Source organism: Anolis sagrei, chromosome 8, assembly GCF_037176765.1.
Source record: "Anolis sagrei isolate rAnoSag1 chromosome 8, rAnoSag1.mat, whole genome shotgun sequence".
In the NCBI taxonomy this organism is placed as follows: domain Eukaryota; kingdom Metazoa; phylum Chordata; class Lepidosauria; order Squamata; family Dactyloidae; genus Anolis; species Anolis sagrei.
In genome coordinates this window covers 9394394-9416328 of record NC_090028.1, presented here as the reverse complement: position 1 = coordinate 9416328, position 21935 = coordinate 9394394, and the positions used below count along the sequence as shown (strand labels likewise).

The 21935-nt window shown below is 45.0% G+C and overlaps 1 protein-coding gene across 1 annotated transcript; it reads right to left on the bottom strand.

Annotated features, from left to right (window-relative positions):
• Positions 1-3712: 3712 nt before the first annotated feature.
• LOC132783072 (leukotriene B4 receptor 1-like) lies at positions 3713-5850 on the bottom strand. Its single transcript, XM_060788136.2, has one exon. It carries the CDS (start codon positions 5789-5791, stop codon positions 4781-4783), a length of 1011 nt encoding a protein of 336 aa, XP_060644119.2. The 5' UTR covers positions 5792-5850; the 3' UTR covers positions 3713-4780.
• Positions 5851-21935: the final 16085 nt, after the last annotated feature.

Here is a 21935-nt window from a genome sequence, read left to right as displayed (position 1 = left end):
ATTGTATATTGTTGACTGTTCTACCTTTGTTGTAAACCGCGTTGAATCATAGAATCATAGAATCAAAGAGTTGGAAGAGACCTCATGGGCCATCCAGTCCAACCCCCTGCCAAGAAGCAGGAATATTGCATTCAAATCACTCCTGAAAGATGGCCATCCAGCCTCTGCTTAAAAGCTTCCAAAGAAGGAGCCTCCACCACACTCCGGGGCAGAGAGTTCCACTGCTGAACGGCTCTCACAGTCAGGAAGTTCTTCCTAATGTTCAGATGGAATCTCCTCTCTTGTAGTTTGAAGCCATTGTTCCGCGTCCTAGTCTCCAAGGAAGCAGAAAACAAGCTTGCTCCCTCCTCCCTGTGGCTTCCTCTCACATATTTATACATGGCTATCATATCTCCTCTCAGCCTTCTCTTCTTCAGGCTAAACATGCCCAGTTCCCTAAGCCGCTCCTCATAGGGCTTGTTCTCCAGACCCTTGATCATTTGAGTCGCCCTCCTCTGGACACATTCCAGCTTGTCAATATCTCTCTTGAATTGTGGTGCCCAGAATTGGACACAGTATTCCAGATGTGGTCTAACCAAAGCAGAATAGAGTTGCCAGCTAGGCTGAGAAACAGCGGTATACAAGTAAAGTAAATAAAGAAATATACCGCCTTCTAGATTGATAGGAAAATGTCAGATTTTTTTTCCAGTTCTGCTACTGACTCAGGATGGATAGCAATATTTTATTTCCTTATTTTTGTATTTTTTTTTCTGATTGAGAAGAAGGTTGAGGCAATCTGGAGGAAACGGATGGGCAGATCTGTCGCAATCATGTCATGGTAAGGAAGGAATCCTAGGGAATAAATAACCCTTTTGTAAAAGGCTGAAGTTAACAAGAATACTTTGAAAATGTCGTTTCATTATTTATTTATTTATTTATTTACTTTGCTTCTATACCGCTGTTCTCAGCCCGAAGGCGACTCACAGCGGTTCACAGTCAGTAAAAACAGCAATAATTCAATGCAACATATAACAACAATTAACAACTTAACACATTGCCCGCTCAGTAAACAATTACTACCATAACCAAACCCAATCGTCTCATCGTCAAAAACATAATTCAGATTTGTCATCCATTGTTCATTCCTATGTTCATTACCAATCATTGTACTAGTTTTTCGAATGCCTACACACACAGCCAGGTCTTCAATTTTTTACGGAATACAATGAGAGATGGGGCTGATCTAATGCCCATGGGAAGGACGTTCCACAGCCGAGGGGCCACCACCGAGAAGGCCCTATCTCTCGTCCCCGCCAACTGTGCTTGAGAAGCTGGCGGGATCGAGAGCAGGACCTCCCTGGAAGATCTCAAAGTCCTGGTGGGTTCACAGGCAGCGATGTGGTCAGAAAGGTATCTTGGGCTGGAACCGTTTAAGGCTTTATAGGCCAACGCCAGCACCTTGAATTGAGCTCGGCAGCCAATGGAGCTGGCGCAACAGGGTGGTTGTATGCTCCCTGTGTTCCGCTCCTGTTAGAATCATGGCTGCCGCACGTTTGACTAATTGAAGCTTCCGGGCCATCTTCAAGGGCAACCCCACGTAGAGAGCGTTGCAGTAGTCTAGGCGGGATGTAACCAGAACGTGGAGTACCGTGGCCAAGTCAGACTTCCCAAGGTACGGGCGCAGCTGGCGCACAAGCTTTAGCTGTGCAAATGCTCCCCTGGTCACCGCTGAAACCTGGGGTTCCAGGCTCAGCGAGGAGTCCAGGATCACACCCAAGCTGTGAACTTGTGTCTTCAGGGGGAGTGTGACCCCGTCCAACACAGGCTGTAACCCTATGCCCTGTTCGGCCTTGCAACTGACCAGGAGTACCTCTGTCTTGTCTGGATTCAGTTTCAATTTGTTTGCCCTCATCCAGACCGTCACAGCGGCCAGGCACCGGTTCAGGACCTCGACAGCCTCCTTAGTAGCAGGTGGGAAGGAGTGACAGAGTTGGACATCATCTGCGTACAGATGGCACCTTAAAAAGGATTGTCACCACCTTGGAAGATTGCTTCATTCAACATTGCTATACTTAATGCAAGCGAACGGCCTTGTTGACTCCAATGCCAGAGAAACTAATTTGGGTTTTAGATAACATCTTAAATAAAGTAAAACATCTTGGAAAAATCATTTAAATATGGACTAAATTCTGGTATTGATGTACCGCCATACTGCCTAACTAGGGGTGCATCTATACTGTAGAATTAATGCAGTTTGACACCACTTTAACTGCCATGACTGAATGCTATGGAATCATGGGAGTTTTAGATTGATCGGACTCCAGCATTCATTGGCAGAAAAGGCTATGGTATAAAACTGAGGTCAAATTTGGACTAGGACCACGGATATGGAGGACCTGTGCCCGGTAAGCATTTATGCTAAAGTCTGAGATTCCAGATTAAAGAACTCACTCACCAAGTGAAGACAAGTCAAAAAGGTTTAATTTTGATCTGGCCAGAAAAAAAATGCAAATACTACTGATGCCAAAATGTACAAGCATAACATAAAATACAGAGACTAGAAGTATTACATGGTGATCAGGAAGTGTTCTGGGAAAAACAAGGGGAAGCGATCTCGGAACAAAAAGTGATGGTCTTCTTCAATCAAGCCTTGGATGTTAAATAAAGGAATTTAATAATAATAAGTGTACATACTTTGAGTCTCTGTTTCCGCGGCCAGCCATCTCTCAGCCGATGTATAACTGTGAAGGCCATGGGATGGAGAAAAAGATGTCCCATGAGCCCCAAAAGGAATATACAGTGGTCCCTCACTACTTTGCAGTTCGCTTATCGTGGACTCGCAATTTCGCGGGTTTTTAAAAAAAAAGAATTTAAGTATAGAGGAAACACTGAAGATTGAGGAGACGTTGTGGGGTCTGAGTGGCAGCCAGAGGCCCGAGTGGTGATGAAGAGGAAAAGGAAGGTAAGGAGGGCAAAGAGGGAAGAAGAGCCACCCATTCACCCTCCTTACCTTCTTCCTCCTCCTCCTTGTTGCCACCTGGGCCTCTGGCTGCCATTTGGACCCCACAATAGAGAAGGCGTCACGTGGCCCAAGTGGCTTCAAGAGGCCCAGGTGGTGACGAGGAGGAGGAAGAGGAAGATAAGAAAGGCGAGGAGGGAAGAAGAGCCACCTCCTCACCCTCCTTACCTTCCTCTTCCTCCTCATCGCCATCTGGGCCTCTTGCTGTTGCTTGGGCCCCATGATTGAGGAGGTGTTGTGGGGCCCAAGTGGTGGCAAGAGGCCCAGGCAATGACGAGGAGGAAGAGGAAGGTAGGGAGGTCGAGGAGGGAAGAAGAGCCACCCCCTCGGCCTCCTTTCCTTCCTCTTCCTCCTCCACATCACCATCTGGGCCTCTTGCTGCCGCTTGGGCTCCGTAATTGAGGAGGTGTTGTGGGCCCCAAGCGGTGGCAAGAGGCCCAGGTGGCGATGAGAAGGAGGAAGAGGAAGGTAAGGAGGTCGAGGAGGGAAGAAGAGCCACCCCCTCAGCCTCCTTTCCTTCCTCTTCCTCCTCCACATCACCATCTGGGCCTCTTGCTGCCACTTGGACCCCGTGATTGAGGAGGTGTTGTGGGTCCCAAGTGGTGGCAAGAGGCCCAGGTGGCGATGAGGAGGAGGAAGAGGAAGATAAGGAGGTTGAGGAGGGAAGAAGAGCTGCCCCCTCACTCTCGTTATTTTCCTCTTCCCTCTCCTTGTCACTGTCTGGGCCTCTTGCTGCTGCTTGGTGTCATGATGCCAGGGCTCTGCTGTTATTCCAGCAGAGGTGAATCCAACAAACACCCAGTTTGTGTTAAACCATTTAATTAAAACAGCACTTACTTTCTGGCTCTTTCAATAGTCCAAAACATAAAACATAAAGATAGCATTCAGTGACATAATAAACAGAAACTGATAGCAAATGCTACACCATAGTCAAAGGGTCCAGTCCAGTGGTCAAACGCCGAGAGTTCAATAAACAAAGTCCAGGGATCAAGAGTCTACACCATAGTCAAAAGACAGTCCAGATGTTCAAGGTTCCAGGGTTCCAAGATTACAGGAGATAGGTCAGGTTACCCAAAATCCAACAAACCTGGGGGAAAACCAGCAGCATCTACCACCAAAATAACACAAATATTTTTCTCCTGAAGATCAGTTCCAAGGCTCGCTCCTTATATCCATAAACACCCAGCTGCAACCTATCTCTTGCATACCTCCACCCTTAATTGCTTTCATCATGAACTCTTACTTTCAGATTACTAAACCCTTTAGAACTAAGATTTACATTAATCCTTCCATCACCAACAGCTAGGCCTGCCACCACCAACCACCATCAACTGCAGAACATGATAAATGACAGGCCCCATGATTGAAGAGGCGTCGCGGGACCCAAGCGGTGGCAAGGTGCCCAGGTGGCGATGAGGAGGAGGAAGGGAAGGAAGGCGGGGAGGGAAGGTGAGGGGGTGCCCTTACTTTGTGGAATTTCACTTATCACGGGTGGTCCTGGAATGTAACACCCGCGATAAGTGAGGGATCACTGTAAGGACCTTCACATATCCTGGATTTGAGCCATAGATGACTTTCTAGGTTACAACCAGCACTTTGAATAAAAGCAATAAGTTTAAAAGTTACAATGCAACTTGGTCAATCTCACATGGTTGCTAATGTTGGCATGAAAAAGGCCAACTTGGTAAATCTCATAGGACTTTACGATACAATGGTAAATTTAATCCAACTGTGAAGGTTGGTACAGAGGAGACCAAATCTCATTTCCTCCCACCCCTTTCATCAGATCATCTCCATGGTTGTCAAAGTCTCCTCTTTCCCATTTGGCGATGGTGCTTCTTTGACCGATTCCAGTTTGGCCAAAGGGCCCATTTGCTCGAAGAGTCTGGATAACTTCACGAACCTGACGCTGCTGCGGAAGTTCCTGGCTGCGAAGGCATAAAGGAGAGGGTTGATGCAGCTGCTAACAAAGGTAATGGAGCCAGCGATGTAGACACCGACGGCAACTGTCTTATCCAGAGAGCCCGACATTTCTGGATGGGAATCCTCCATCAGAACGGATGCAACGCTCATCAGGTTAAAGATGTGGTGAGGAAGCCAACAGAGGCCAAAAGCGGCCACCACCGAAGCGATGAGCTTTGTGGATCTCCTCTTGGATGGACAAACCATTCGACCAATTCTCCGACTGATGGAGACATAGCAGATGATAATTACGGTGAAAGGGATGAGGAAACCCATGGTGGTCTCTATCAAGAGACAGGCAACCTCTTGAGCATTTGAGTCATACCTACGAGCTGCACATTGGAGGCCTATATCTGTCTCGTCCGTCTCCTGGAAGGGGATGATGGTGGCTCCAAAAGCAATGGAGAGGAACCAAATGCCGGACACTACCAGGAAGGTGACGGCCTTCTTCTTCCACCATCGGACAGCGAAGGGGTAAAAGACCGCCGTGAACCGTTCAATGCTCAGAGCCGTGATCAGGAAAATGCTGGCATACATGCTGCAGTAGACAACAAACACCAGAGCTTTGCACGTCACAACGTTGAAGACCCAACTGTGGGCAAAGGAATAAATCCAGATTGGCATGGTTGCGAGGACCAAAAGGTCGGCGATGGCAAGATGTAGGATGAGCACCACCGTCGACGGCTGTTGCTTCATTCGTCTACAAATGGTCCAGACAACGAAGGAGTTCCCGGGAATGCCGATGGCAAACGCCACAGTCAGAACCACGCAAACCAAAATCCTGGCTGCCGTCAAAGACAAGCGATCACGGCTTTCTTCAGAAGGGTTCATTTTGATCTGAGCCACTTTCCTTCTCCTTTACAGCTCCGAACTTTTGGCACTGCTTTGAGTTCCTGGCTGCCCATCAGACTGAAAGATAACATGACCACATAATGCAGCATGTGTCTGGAGTGGACGGTTTCACTTCCTAGTTTCTTTCCGCTGAGCACAGGCTTTCTACTTTGTGCAAAACTTGAAAATACACAAAAATGGGGTTGGAATTATAGCATGAACTTGTTCACTTGGGCCTCTTGAGACAGAGCTTGCTAGGAGCAAATGATAAGGAATCAGTGGCATCTGACGGTAACATTTTATGCTGTACATCCTGTATCTTACACTTAACACACCGAGCACACCATGACATTATAATTTTAAGTGACTTGTACCATTTTTACCTGTTATATATTATATGTGCACCCTGGAGTGCCGTGTCAGCTGCCCTGAGTCCCTTCGGGGAGATTGTGGCAGGATATTAATAATAATAATAATCTATATAAATAAAAATGTAATGTTCGTTTGCAATACCATCAGAACTCAAAAACCACTGGGGGAATTGACGCCAAATTTGGACACAAGACACCTAACAACCCAATGTATGTCCTCCACTAAAAAAAATGATTTTGTCATTTGGGAATTGTCGTTGCTGGGATTTATAGTTTACCTGCAATCAAAGAGCATTCTGAACTCCACCAATGATGAAATTGGGCCAAACTTCCCACACAGAACCCCCCATGACCAACAGAAAACACTGGAAGGGTTTGGTGGACATTGACCTTGAGTTTGGGAATTACAGTTCACCCACATCCAGAGAGCACTGTGGACTCAAACAACGATGGATCTGGACCAAACTTGGCACGAATGTTCCATATGCCCAAATATGAACACAGATGGAGTTTAAGAGAAATAGACCTTGACATTTGGGAGTTGCAGTTGCTGGGATTTATAGTTCACCTACAATCAAAGAGCATTCTGAACTCCACTAAAGATGGAATTGAACCAAACATGGCATATAGGACTTCCATGACCAACAGAACACACCGGAAGGGTTTGGTGGGCATTGACCTTGAGCTTGGAAGTTGTCGTTCACCTACATCCAGGGAGCACTGTGGACTCAAACAATGATGGATCTGGACCAACCTTGACACAAATATTCCATATGCCCAAATATGAACACAGATGGAGTTTGGAGGAAATAGACCTTGACATTTGGGATTTGTAGTTACTGGGATTTATAGTTCACTACAATTAAAGAGCATTCTGAAACCCACAAACAACGGAAATGGGGCAAACTTCCCACACAGAAGCCCCATGACCAACACAAAATACTTAAGACCATCCAGTCCAACTCTCTTCACCAGGGCAAGAACATGTAATCAGAGCTCTCCTGACAGAGAGCCATCCAGCCATAAATATAGATAGATAGATATATCTCACACACACAGATATAGTATCATAGATTTGAAAGAGACCCTTAAAGAAGGACTATGATATGTTGCATATTCCAGAGTAGGCAAGCCAGACACTCTCCACATCAACACTGACAAAGACACAACAAGAAATACTGTTTACTCACAAGCATAAAGGAATTACATATATTAGAAGCCAACACTTTCTCATTATTTTATTTTCCAGATCACCAGACTGGGCCACAGCAACGCGTGGCAAGGGACAGCTAGTAATAATACTAATTTGAAACACAACAAGATGAGTCCACAGCAGACACTCTGCTGGCTGTTGTATTGTATCACACATAAGATACCAGGGTCTGGTATTATTATTATTATTATTATTATTATTATTATTATTATTATTATTATTATTATTATTTCTTGCCCACTCCAAAGCTCAAATCACTGCCCTATACAGGCTGCTTGCAAAAAAGTTTTGAAAGTTTTTCTTTTTTTAAAAAAAATGGAGTCTATGCTATACGTTGGGGATTACTGCCATCTGCTGGCCATTCAAAAGAACAACAGAATCTCTGTGCTGAGTGTCTTGAGCCTGAAAGGGATGCATTTACATTGTAGAATTTATGCAGTTTGATACCATTTTAACTTCCCTGGCTCAATGCTTTGGAATTCTGGGAGCTGTAGTTTGATGATGAACCGGCGGAACTCTTTGGCGGAGCAGGCTAAGGACCTTGCAAAGCTACAATTCCAAAGCCATCAAGTCCAACTCCCTTCACCAGGGAAGAAAACATAATCAAAGCCCTCTTGACAAAGAGCCATCCAGCAAGAGATATAAATAGATATATTTCACACACACGCAGACACATATATGTATATGACAGATATAGTATCATAGATGTGAAAGGGATCCCTAAAGAAGGAGAGCTGATTTCCGAAAAATGAAGGAAACACTGAGCAGCATTCCATAGACACAGTTACTAAAAGACAAAGGAGTTACAGATGGGAATTTCTCAAGAGTGAAATACTCAAGGCGCAATTGCAAACTGTGCCAACAAAGAGAGAGAAACAGGACAAGTGCAAAGAAGCCAGAATGGATGTCCAAAGAACTTCTAACTGTGCTAAAACACAAAAGAGACATGCACAAGAAGTGGAAAAAGGGAGAAATCACCAAAGAAGAATTCAAACAAATAGCCAACACCTGTAGGGAAAAGGTCTGCAGGGCTAAAGCACAAAACGAGCTCAGACTTGCCAGGGACATTAAAAACAATAAAAAGGGATTCTTTTCTTATGTCAGTAGAAAAAGGAAAAACAAGGAGGCGATAGGGCCTCTTCGAGGAGAAGATGGGGCAATGCTGACAGGGGATAGGGAAAAGGCAGAACTACTTAATACCTTCTTTGCTTTGGTCTTCTCACAAAAAGAAAGTCATCTTCAACCTCAGCAAGATGGAGTGGATGAGGGATTAGAGGACATCCAACCCCAAATTGGGAAACAATCGTCCAGGAATACCTGGCCGCTCTAAATGAGTTCAAGTCCCCAGGACCAGATCAACTACACCCAAGAGTATTGAAGGAACTAGTGGAAGTCATTTCGGAACCATTGGCAATCATCTTTGAGAGTTCTCGGAGAACAGGAAGCTTTTAAACAGAAGCTGGATGGCCATCTGTCAGGGGTGATTTGAATGCAATATTCCTGCTTCTTGGCAGGGGGTTGGACTGGATGGCCCATGGGGACTCTTCCAACTCTTTGATTCTATGATTCTATGATAAGGACAATGATATGTTGCATGTTCCAGAGTAGGCAAACCAGACACTTTCCACATCAACACTGACAAAGAAACAACAAGAAATACTGTTTACCCACAAGCATAAAGAAATTACATATATCAGAAACCAACACATTCTCATTACTCTATTTTCCAGATCACTAGAATGGGCCACAGCAACGCCTGGCAGGGGATGGCTAGTTAATTATATAATGTAGATGTACGCTATAACATGTTTACATCCAAGTTGATGATATCTCACCCAACCTATTTACTTTCTCCAGAAATCCAGCACTCATTTCCATCCCACAGTGAGGCATCTTTTCGAAACAGAGAGCCTCCAGGATGATCTCCTGGCAAGGAGACTGCTGCGATTGCAAAATGGGGTGATGATCAAACATCTCGCCGGCGCCAGGATGTGACTGGCAGATTTAATCTTGAATCCACTTTGCATGGTCCAGAAGGATCTGGTGAAAGGAAGCAAGCCAAAACCGGGGAGCCTTTGATGAAATTCAGTTGGGAAGAGCAATATACATCTTTTAGGGTTGCCAAGACTATTCCAGGCCATGAGATTTTGGATGCAACTACAGGAGCGTCACGCTTATAAAGCATAAACGGGATGCCAGAATGTCAGATGAATACCCGATACGCCCAAATCTGAGTACTGGTGGAATTGGGGGAGGGGGTTGATTTTGTCATTTGGGAGTTGTAGTTGTTGAGATTTATAGTTAACCTACAATCAAAGAGCATTCCGAACTCCACCAAGGATGGAATTGAACCAAACTTGGCACATAGAACTGCCATGACTAACAGAAAGTACTGAAAGGGTTTGGTGGGCATTGACCTTGGGTTTTAGAGTTGTAGTTCACCTACATCCAGAGAGTATTGTGGACTCAAACAATGATCGATCTGGACCAAACTTGGCACGAATACTCAATATGTCCAAATGCAAACACTGGTGGAGTTTGGGGAAAATAGACTTTGACATTTGGGAGTTATAGTTGCTGGGATTTATAGTTCACCAACAACCAAAGAGCATTCTGAACCCCACCAACGATAGAGTTGGGCCAAACTTCCAACACAGACTCACTGGCATAAGAGACTCACTGGCACAAGCCTCCCTCCCACCTCGCACGCTCTCAGTCACCCACACATGCACACTGTACTGCCATGCGCTAAGCACGCCTGCTCTCCCCTCCCTGCTTGGAGCCTCAAAAACAGCCCTCCCCTTGACTGAGAGGCCAGTCCATCATAGCGGAGGAAGGCTTTTGGTCTAGAATTCACCATCTGTTTCCAAAATGGAAGAGAAGGAGAGGCAGAGAGATCTTCAGCCTTCTCTGCCCAAGAGGTTCCTAAGACCATCAGAAATATATGTTTTCTGATGATCTTTGGTGATACCTCAGAAACCCCCTCGTGACCCCCTAGGGGTCCCAAACCCCAGGTTGAGAAACACCAATCTAGATACACTTTCCAAGGTAGCACTTTGTGGTTTGACAACAGTTTAACAGTGTACATGCACCCAAAATTAATTTTGTTGTTCATTCGTTCAGTCGTTTCCAACTCTTCGTGACTTCATGGACCAGCCTACGCCAGAGCTCCCTGTCAGCCGTCATCACCCCCAGCTCCTTCAAGGTCAAGCCAGTCACTTCAAGGACACCATCCATCCATCTTGCCCTTGGTCAGCCCCTCTTCCTTTTTCCTTCCATTTTCCCCAGCATCATTCTCTTCTCTAAGCTTTCCTTTCTTCTCATGATGTGGCCAAAGTACTTCATCTTGGACTCTACTATTCTTTTCTCCAATGAGCGGTTGGGCTTTATTTCTTGAAGTATGGACTGGTTGGATCTTCTCGCAGTCCAAGGCACTCTCAGAACTTTCCTCCAACACCACAGTTCAAAAGCGTCTCTCTTCCTTCGTTCAGCCTTCCCTATGGTCCAGCTCTCACATCCGTAGGTGACTATGGGGAATACTATTGCTTTGACTATGCGGATCGTTGTTGCCAGTGTGATGTCTCTACTCTTCACTATTTTATCGAGATTGGTCCTTGCTCTCCTCCTAAGAAGTAAGCATCTCCTGATTTCCTGGCTGCAGTCTGCATCTGCAGTAATCTTTGCACTTAGAAATACAAAGTCTGTCTCTGCCTCCACGTTTTCTCCCTCTATTTCCCAGTTGTCAATCATTCTTGTTCCCATAATCTTTTTTTTTATGTTTAACTGCAGCCCAGCTTTTGCGCTTTCTTCTTTCACCTTGATTAGGAGGCTCCTCAGCTCCTCCTTGCTTTTGGCCATCAAAGTAGTGTCATCTGCATATCTAAGGTTGTTAATACATTCAACATTGACCAGGGCGGGTCAGCGCTGCTCGTGCTATTGGATCTCACAGCAGCATTTGACACAGTCGACCACAATCTCTTGACCCACCGCCTTGCTGTTGCTGGAATCAGGGGGACAGCTTTAAACTGGCTGTCCTCCTTTCTTCACAACCGTGGACAGCGAGTGGAGAGGGGAGGCCTGGTCTCTGAGAGGTCCCCTCTCTCTTGTGGGGTTCCTCAGGGGGCCATTCTCTGCCCTCTGTTGTTTAACATCTATATGCGACCACTTGCTCAGCTGGTTCGAGGTTTTGGGCTTGAGTGTTATCAGTATGCCGATGACACTCAGCTGGTGCTGAAGATGGAAGGCCAACCGGACTCTGTACCCGATTGTTTCCATCAGTGCCTCATTGAGGCCGTGACTGGATGGCTGAGTGCCAGCAGGTTGAGGGTGAATCCAGCAAAGACGGAGATCCTATGGCTGGGTGGACCGGGCAGTGGGGACATCCATCTGCCCACCCTGGATGGCGAGGCGTTATGCCCGTCATCATTGGTAAAGAGTCTGGGAGTCCTTTTGGACCCTCTGCTGACAATGGAGGCCCAGGTCTCCGCCGTGAGCAGAACCGCCTTCTTTCACCTGCGGCAGGCTAGACGGCTGGCCCCCTCCCTGTCCAGGGACGACCTAGCTACGGTGATCCAGGCCACGGTCATCTGAAGACTGGACTACTGTAACGCCCTCTACATTGGCCTCCCTCTGTCGGTGATTCGGAAGCTCAAGTTGGTACAAAACGCAGCTGCTCGGCTTTTTGCGGGAATTCCGATGAGATGCCACATAACACCAATCTTACTACAGCTGCATTGGTTACCAATTGAGCACCGGATCACTTTCAAAGTGATGGTACTCACCTTTAAGGCCTTGCATGGTCTGGGGCCAATGTATCTGAGGGATCGTCTCACCCCCTACCAACCCCAGAGATCCCTCCGTTCTGAGGACCAAGATCTATTGGAAGTCCCCAGTGTCAAGACCTTGCGTCTAACGGCAACCAGACGTAGAGCCTTCACAGCAGTGGCACCATCACTCTGGAATGCTCTGCCACCTGAAGTTTGTGCCCTACGGGACTTACCAGCTTTCCGCGGGGCCTGTAAGACATACCTGTTCCGACAGGCTTTTAATGTTTGATACTGTTGTTTTTAAATTGTTTTAAATTGCTTTTAAACTTTGTTAGATTTTAGCTATTCTTGTAAGCCGCTCCGAGCCCCAGGGGAGTGGCGGCATATAAGTTTAAATAATTAATAAATAAAAAAAAACATATTCCTGAATTTTGCTTTTTAACAAAAAATATTGGTACCCAAATACAGACACAACATGGAGAGCAGAAGGGCAGGAAGAGAAGGAGGACTAAGAATACATCTACATTAGGCCTTTCTTCTAGAGAACCATTATAAAAGTATTGGAGGCCTCTCCCATGTTTAACCCAATGGAGGAGGGTGGAAAAAAAAGTAGTTCATCAAGTTTTGGAGGAACAGTTTCTCTGGCTCCGATGGCGAAGGAAATTTTCTGCTTTCAGGATCAAATTATATTCTTATTGCCTTCATTATACAGTGACTGGGAATTAATTATAGTTGGTGCATATGAGAGAGGATGAAAGAAAATTGCACAAGCGTTAATGGATTGCCTCAGCTTATGTTTACAAGCAGTGAATGAATGAAAGGTTGAGCAATGTGGCAATCCTCCAAGGCATGTGTCGCCTGGGGAGAAGGAATATCGTAGAGGGATATAAGGAGAGCCATGTTGAAGTCGAACATGACACCCCCCCTCCCAATAAAAGATAGTAACTTATAGTTTTGCTAAGGACAAGGACACCAGACTGGATAATAAGGATTAAGCCTTGGTCAATTTGCCAAGACACTAACAACAACAAGGACCCTTCCCATGTTAGATAGTGTGTATCATTTAATCAAGGTTTTATGCCCTAGGTTTCATATATAGCAGAAGGTAACATATTTATTACTGAGAAACCACCTCCCTTTACACTTATGTACTTTCTTGAACTTCTATGGGACTCTGGTGGGAGGGATAAGTGGGTATGTTTTCTATATCATGATTTCTATATTTCTCCCTATGTATCTGACCTTTTCCTGACCCTTTTTGCCCAATTCCCCTTTATTGAAAAAATGTATAAAAGTATAAGAAGCAACCTCTGTGGCCCTGGAAAGAAGGAAATCCTGAGTTATAAAAAATGCTTATCAAAAGACACTTTTTGCATGGACAATAACAAAGGATCGTGACCTTTGGGGCTCGGAGTTGGTCCCCTCAGGGGAGGAGGTCGCTTGGCATTAATGATCCTATCTCAATAAGACAAAGGAGGCCTTTGGAAAGCCACACTTTGTCCTGATCTGTTACTCATTCAGCTCTTCCTCCACTGAAACTTCAGCCAAAATTCCCTCATTGTTTCTATATCTCAGCACGGGAAAAATCTGGATTATGGCAGGCTTGCCAGACATCAACATTTATTGCAGCCATTCAAAGACAATAGAAAAGGCTGGCTCGCTTGGACATTTCATATCACCATAATCCACGCAATAATGCATTGTTTCCCCCTTGTCCCGCCTTCTCTCCTGATTCGTCAGGATGCCGAGGTGGCAGAAGCCCAGTGATTGGCTCAGGTGCTCGGCGATTGGCCCAAGCCTCCTCCCAGCAGTAGAGTGCCAGCCAATCATCGTCAAGCTGGCAGAGGGGCGGGGAATGGGAGATTCAAACCTGACAACTCTGTTTTTGTATTTAAAAAAGGCTTTTATTTGTACACATGTTATGCTCAGCATGGCGAAATATTGCTGCTTTGAATCCTTTTCAGCTGAATTGCAGTAAAATCATCTCGGTGGCGCTTCCTTCAACTTTGGTGAGATTTCTTTTGGGAACTTAGGAAAAACCTTTTAAATTGGGCTTCTCTTTGTAGCGATCCCTCTTTGGTGGATCTGCAGGGTCTCTCCTACAGGGTCAGACCCTTCTAAAATCCTCCATGATTTCAATGTTGGATCAGGCCAAAAGGTTGGGATCTTGACCCTTCCAGATGTTTTGCCCTAGAGCTCTCACAACTCCCTGTTGCTGGCTGAGTTTGATCACAATCATAGACCAAGAGTTGTTCTATTGATGACATTTCAGGAAAAGATGTCTAGCTATACATTTCTGCATGACATGGGGTTGGACTAGGTGACCCTTATGGGCTTGTTCAACTCTCTGGTTGCATCTACACCATGACTTCTCATCTAGTGCAGTGTTATGAGGCTCATGTAGTGAAACACTGAGAGGGAGGGTGCATCTACATGGTCTCCAGAGTCATAGGGTACATCAACACTGTAGAATGAATGCAATTTGAGACCACTTTAACTGCCATGGCTCAATGCTATGGGCTCCTATAATTTGTAGTTTGGTAAAGCACCAGCATGCTTTGGCTGGGAAGACAAAAAAAAATTGTGAAAGTACAACTCCAAGGATTCCATAGTATTGAGTCCTGGAAATGTAAGTGGATTTATAGTTCATCCACAATGAAATAGCATTCTGAACCCCACCAACAATAGAATTGGACCAAACTTTCCACACAGGACCCCCATGACCAACAGAAAATACTATGTTTTCTGTTGGTCTTTGGCGACCCCTCTGACACCCCCTCGCGACCCCCACAGGGTCCCGACCCTCAGGTTGAGAAACATTGCCATAAACAATCATTGTTTCATGATGGCAGGTTTTGCCATGCTGGCTCGCCGATGCTTCTACCTACGCTTTGTAAGCCTGAATGATGGGATATGCTGCAGGTCTGGTGGAGATAAGACAGTTAAACTGCATTATAGGAATCTATAATTTTTCAGACTATCATCCGAAGCTTGGAATCATGAGCGGATGGGAGGAACTCCAAGTTGCCAAGGTCATTCCGGTGAGATGACTTGGTATAAGAGAGGAGCGAGAAGGTTTGGGAAGACTGAATACTTCAGGTTGTTGGCAAATGATGACTACCTTTATTTATATTCCACCCTATCTCCCTGAGGGAGATAAAATCTTGAATGTACTGGGTAAGGCCCCATCTGCACTGCCATATATAGCAGTTTGAAATATCATTATATGTTTAATGTAGATCATCTAAGTCATTTAAACTGCATTATACAAGCCTGTAATGTTTCAGTCTCAACAACAGTGCTGTGCCGAGATCAACTCTATTTCCTGAAGGAAACTATTTGAAAAATGGTGTTGACAGGACATTACACATTGCCAGCGGTGAGCAGCTCCAGGGGAGAAGGATGGCTGGGGAAAACATGACCAAAGGGCCCAGGGCACTTCTGCTGAAGGTTCTCTTAGCAATCTGATATCTGTATGATTTGCTTAGAGCTTCTGAATGATGCATGACATCTTCCTACCTATGGTTGAGCAAGTGCATTTCCCAGGCAAAGGACACACCTCTGGCAGGTGGAAAATGCTGTCTGCTGGGTGATCTTGTCTGGAGGGATGCACACTTGGCAAGACGTTTTGCAAGTGTGCATCCCCAGGCGCGATTCTATTAACTCGCTTTGAAAAGATACCTCCATGGAAGAATCTATACCAGAGTTTCTTCACCCTGTTGGGCAGTGGTTCTCAACGTTCCTAATGCCGCGACCCCTTAATACAGTTCCTCATGTTGTGGTGACCCCCAGCTATTAAATTATTTTCATTGCTACTTCATAATTGTAATTTTGCTACTGTTTTGAATCATTATGTAAATATCTGATATGCAGGATATATTCTCATGCACTGGACCAAATTTGGCACAAATACCCAATATGCCTAAAATTGAATACTGGTGGGGCTGAGATGGGAGGATTGATTTTGTCATTTGGGAGTTGTAGTTGCTGGGATTTATAGTTCACCTACATTCAAAGAGCATTCTGAACTACACCAACAACACCATGACCAACAGAAAATACTGGAAGGGTTTGGTGGGCATTGACCTTGAGTTTTGGAGTTGTAGTTTGCCTACATCCAGAGAGCACTGTGGACTCAATGATGGATCTGGATTAAACTTGGCACGAATATTCAAAATGCCCAAATGTGAACACTGGTGAAGTTCAGGGAAAATAGACCTTGACATTTGGGAGTTGTAGTTGCTGGGATTTATAGTTCACCTACAATCAAAGAGCATTCTGAACTCCACCAACGATGGAATTGAACCAAACTTGGCACACAGTTCTCCCATGACCAACAGAAAATACTGGAAGGGTTTGGTGGGCAGTGTCCTTTGGTTTTGGAGTTGTAGTTCACCTACATCCATAGGTCAGTGTGCACTCAAACAATGATGGATCTGGACCAAACTCTACACGAATACTCAATATGTCCAAATGTCAACACTGGTGGAGTTTGGGGGAAATAGAATCTTGACATTTGGGAGTTGTAGTTGCTGGGATTTATAGTTCACCTACTACCAAAGAGCATTCTGAAGCCCACCAATGATAGAATTAGGCCAAACTCCCATGACCAACAGAAACTACTGTCTGTGATGGTCTTTGGTGACCCCTCTGACACCCCCTCGTGACCCCTTCAGGGGTCCCGACCCCCAGGTTGAGAACCACTGCTGTAGGGGTCACAAGGTGGTTTCAGAGCGGTCACCAAAGACCATCAAAAAAACATCTATTTCTGATGGTTTTAGGGACCCCTGTGGCAGAGAATGCGGAAGATCTCTCCACCTGTCCTTCTCTTCCTTTTTGGAAACAGACGCAAATCCTCCCATCAAAAGCCCTCCTCTGCTGTGAATGGCGGCCTCTCAGTTGGCCTTTCAGCCAAGGGGAGGGCTGTTTCTGAGATTCCAAGCAGGGAGGAGAGAGAAGGCATGCTCGGCACATGGCAGTGTGGTGTGTATGTGCGTGTGAGGCTGGAGGAAGGCTAGTGCCAGTGAGTCCCTTCAAGGCATGGGGGTTCTGTGTAGAAAGTTTGGCCCGTGTCCTGAGTTGCCCTTCAAAAACAGCCTTTAGACAATGTTGAAAGTAAAAGAAAATGCTTTACTTCAGTTAACACAAAGGATAAGGAAATGCAATTGAAAAGTGCAAAAGAAAACAAGGAAGTCTTAATCCAGACACATATTAAAGTCTCTTACAAGGTCCCAAAAGAAACATCAGTCTTCCATCAGACAACGGATGATGAACTAAGTTTTTAGCAGCAGACACAAAGCAGATTCCATTGGAGTGAAAACGACAGTATCAGGTTCATTGTTACCAGCATAAGCTGACTGCTCCTGCTACTGATTTATAGGCCTAAATTCCTCATGAAGGAGTTGCTAGGGAGTCTCCCAATTAGTTCAGCGTTTTTAGCAGCTATGCCAGCAGAATGCCGTCTGTGCTCTGTCTCTTTTCGTCTCTCTAGAAATGTGGGCACTTTCAAACCCTCATTGTCCGATTCTTCTTCTCCCTCCAATTCCTGAGCACTTTCCTGCTCCCCTTCCTCCTCTGAAGATGAGGGATCCCTAACAGCCCAATTCTATCGTTGGTGGGGTTCAGAATACTCTTTGATTGTAGGTGAACTATAAATCTCAGCAACTAAACTTCCAAATTTCAAGATCTATTTTCCCCAAACTCCACCAGTGTTCACATTTGGGCATTTTGAGTATTTGTGCCAAGTTTGGTCCAGAACCATTATTGTATAGGTCCACAGTGCTCTCTGGTTGTAGGTGAACTACAACTCCAAAACTTAAGGTCAATGCCCACCAAATCCTTCCAGTATTTTCTGTTGGTCATTGGAGTTCTGTGTGCCAAGTTTGGTTCAATTCCATCAGTGGTGGAGTTCAGAATTCTCCTTGATTGTAGGTGAACTATAAATCCCAGCAACTACAACTCCCAAATGACAAAATCAATCCCCTCTCCAGCCCCACCAGTATTCAAATTTGGGTGTATTGGGTATTTGTAAATTTGGTCCAGTGAATGAAAATACACCTTGCATATCAGATATTTACATGACGATTCCTAACAGTAGCAAAATGACAGTTATGAAGTAGCAACGAAAATAATGTTATGGTTGGGGGTCACCACAACATGAGGAACTGTATTAAAGGGTCACGGCATTAGGAAGCGGTTTGACTCTACTTGAACTGCTATGGCACAATGCTATCATTGGAGTTGTATATTCTTTAGCCTACTCTGCGAAAAAAGATTGATGCCTCACCAAACTATAACTCCCAGGATTCTATAGCAACAAGTCATGAATGTCAAAGTGGTTTCAAAGTGCATTAATTCTAGGGTGTAGAGGCACGCCTACTTGGGCTCCAAGTCATTTGTACCAACTTCTATTTAAGTCCTCAGTTCTGCAAAGAGGCATTTTAGGGTGTTACGATGCATGGTGTTCAGCCAATCCCTCCCTCCCCTGAGTCCATTAGGAGACTAAAAGCATTGGCTAGTTGGTTGTACTGCATTTCCCATACTTGTGCTTTACAATTACTTCTAGGTTTTCTGGAAAGACGCAACTAGGGATATTGAGATGGGCATTGAGAACTTCCCCTTTATGAGAATCGATCCATTTCCAACAAACCACCACACCGTACCTCTTCAGAGAGAGCAGAGTTGAATACTAAATGCATCTAAAAGATGCATATGGAACACTAGGTGCTTCTGCTTCATAGTGTTATCTTTGAATGCGGTTTTATTGTTACTGTTGGCATACTACCATGCTTTAAGCAGAAAAGTTACGAAAACAGAAACACTGCCAGGGATAATCCTGGGGAAGAGAGTGGGGGAAACTCTTTAGGTCAGTGGTTCTCAACGTTCCTAATGCTGCGACCCCTTAATACAGTTCCTCATGTTGTGGTGACCCCCAACCAGAACATTATTTTCATTGCTACTTCATAACTGTAATTTTGCTATTGTTACGAATCATAATGTAAATATCTGATATCCAGGATGTATTTTCATTCACTCTACCAAATTTGGCACAAATACCCAATACAACATTTGAATACTGGTGGGGTTGGGAGGGGGGTTGATTTTGTCAACCCCAGAGAGCAGTGTGGACTCAGTGATGGATGCAGACCAGACTTGGCATGAATATTCAATATGCTTAAATGTGAACACTGATGGAATTTGGGGAAAATAGACCTTGACATTTGGGAGTTGTAGTTGCTGGATGTGGTGAAGTGTGAATTTTAATCTACAGTTATGTATGATTATGGTGTTTAAAAGGGCAAGTATTTAAACTAGCATAGCTGGGTAAGATGGTAGCCAGCTCAACTCACTTTGAGCTGGGTTGCCATGGAAAAGGGGGCGGAGCCACCTGTCATTTGGCAGGGCAGTCATTTTAAAACGGTTAGTCTGTAGTCAGCGAACTACAGGGAAGGCTGGTTCTGTTGTGTGCTGAGAACCAGTAAGGTAGTCTGTAGCCAGCGAACTACAGGGAAGGCTGGTTCTGTTGTGTGTTGAGGACCAGTAAGGTAGTCTGTAGTCTAAGAACTACAGGGAAAGGCTGATTCTACTGTGTTGAGAATCAGGAAGGTTTTGGCTTTTAGCCTGTGTAGTTTAGATAGGTTGAGTTGACTTATTTATATTATTAGTTAGCGTATGAGCAAAAAGGGGGAGAGAACCCTAATAAGAATCTTTACGGCAACAGAAATAACATAAGGAAAGAATAAGCTTGTGCCTGAAGTAATCTGTTAAAGAAAGAAACACATTTTGAAGGAAAATAAGTTTGAAACCTCTTTAGTGGAAGGAATAGTCATCTTAAGAGTTGTTTTATGAAAAGTTATAAATGTAACCTCTGAAGATATGTGCCTCTAAGAGTTAAGAAACATTGAAACCATCAATCTCCTTCTATACTTCAATAAACTTGTTACAGTTTCTTCTAAAGCCAAGTCTCTGTTACAAATACTTCCAAGTTAAGCCACACTACACATTGAAGAAAGACCAAATCAACATTACAAATTGGAGGCATTGTTACAAACTGGTGGCCTCTTTACACTGGGATTTATAGTTCACCTACAATCAAAAAGCATTCTGAACCCCGCCAAGGATAGAATTGGGCCCAACTCCCCACACAGAACCCCCATGACCAACAGAAAATACTAGAATGGTTTGGTGTGCATTGACCTTGAGTTTTGGAGTTGGAGTTCACCTACATCCAGAGAGCACTGTGGACTCAAACAATTATTTATTTATTTATTTTATTTCTGCTACTTATACCCCGCCCTTCTCACCCCCGAAGGGGGACTCAGGGCGGCTTACAAAGAAGGCACAATTCGATGCCCTTATACAAATACATACAAATATAAAAACAGTAATTAAATAATTAACAGATTAAAAACATCAATATATAGCACCATAGCACAACAGTAAGCAATCTCATGGTCAGTGTTTCGCGTTCCATAGGTCCAATAGGTTAAAATAGGTTCCTACAATATTTGCCCTTCATTATGGTCCTTCTTTTTAGCTGCCAGAGTTTCCGAAAGCCTGGTCCCACATCCAAGTTTTCAGCTGTTTCCTGAATGAGAGAAGGGAGGTCGCTGTTCTAATCTCCCCGGGGAGTGAGTTCCACAAGTGGGGGGCCACCACTGAGAAGGCCCTGCTCCTCGTCCCCGCCAGTCTCACTTGTGATAAAGGCGGGGTCGATAGCAGGGCCTCCCCAGAGGATCTTAAACTCCGAGGTGGGGTGTAGAGGGAGATCCGTTCGGACAAGTACACTGGGCTGGAGCCGTACAATGACGTACCTGCACCAAACTTACCACAAATACTCAATATGCCCAAATGTGGAGTTTGGGGAAAAGAGATTTGACATTTGGGAGTTGTAGTTCTTGGGATTTATGCTTCACCTACAATCAAAGAGCATTCTGAACCCCACCAATGATGTTACTGAACCAAACTTGGCACACAGAACTTCCGTGACCAAGAGGAAATACTGGAAAAGTTTGGTGGGCATTGACCTTGAGTTTGAGAGTTGTAGTTCACCTACATCCAGAGAGCTTTGTGGACTCAGTGATGGGTCTGGACCAAACTTGGCATGAATACTTAATATGTCCAAATGTGAACACCGGTGGAGTTTGGGGAAAATAGACTTGACATTTGGGAGTTGTAGTAGCTGGGATTTATAGTTCACCTACAATCAAAGAGCATTCTGAACCCCACCAACAATAGAATTGGGCCAAACTTCCCATGACCAACAGAAAATACTGTGTTTTCTGGTGGTCTTTGGTGACCCTTCTGACACCCCATCACAACCCTCCCAGTGGTCCTAACCTAACTCCCAGTTTGAGAAATGCTGCCTTAAGGCCATCAAGTCCAACTCCTTTCACCAGGGAAGAAAATATAATCCCGGTGGCACAGTGGGTTAAAGCGCTGAGCCGTTGAGCTTGTTGACTAAAAAGTTGCAGGTTCGAATCTGAGGAGAGGTGTGAGCTTCCGCTGTCAGCCCCAGCTTCTGCCAACCTAGCAGTTCGAAAATATGCAAATGTGAGTAGATCAATAGATATCGCTCCAACGGGAAGGTAATGGTGCTCAATGCAGTCATGCTGGCCATATGATCTTGGAGGTGTCTACGGACAACGCTGGCTCTTTGGTTTCGAAATGGAGAAGAGCACCACACCTCAGAGTTGGACATGACTGGACATGACTGGACCCCATGTCAGGGGGAAAACCTTGGCGATCCCTCTGACATCCCCTTGAGACCCTCCCGAGGACCCGACCCCCAGGTT

What these genes read in the sequence shown, in the direction of transcription:
- LOC132783072 (XM_060788136.2), bottom strand. Translation starts at nt 5,791, where the DNA reads ATGAACCCTTCTGAAGAAAGCCGTGATCGCTTGTCTTTGACGGCAGCC.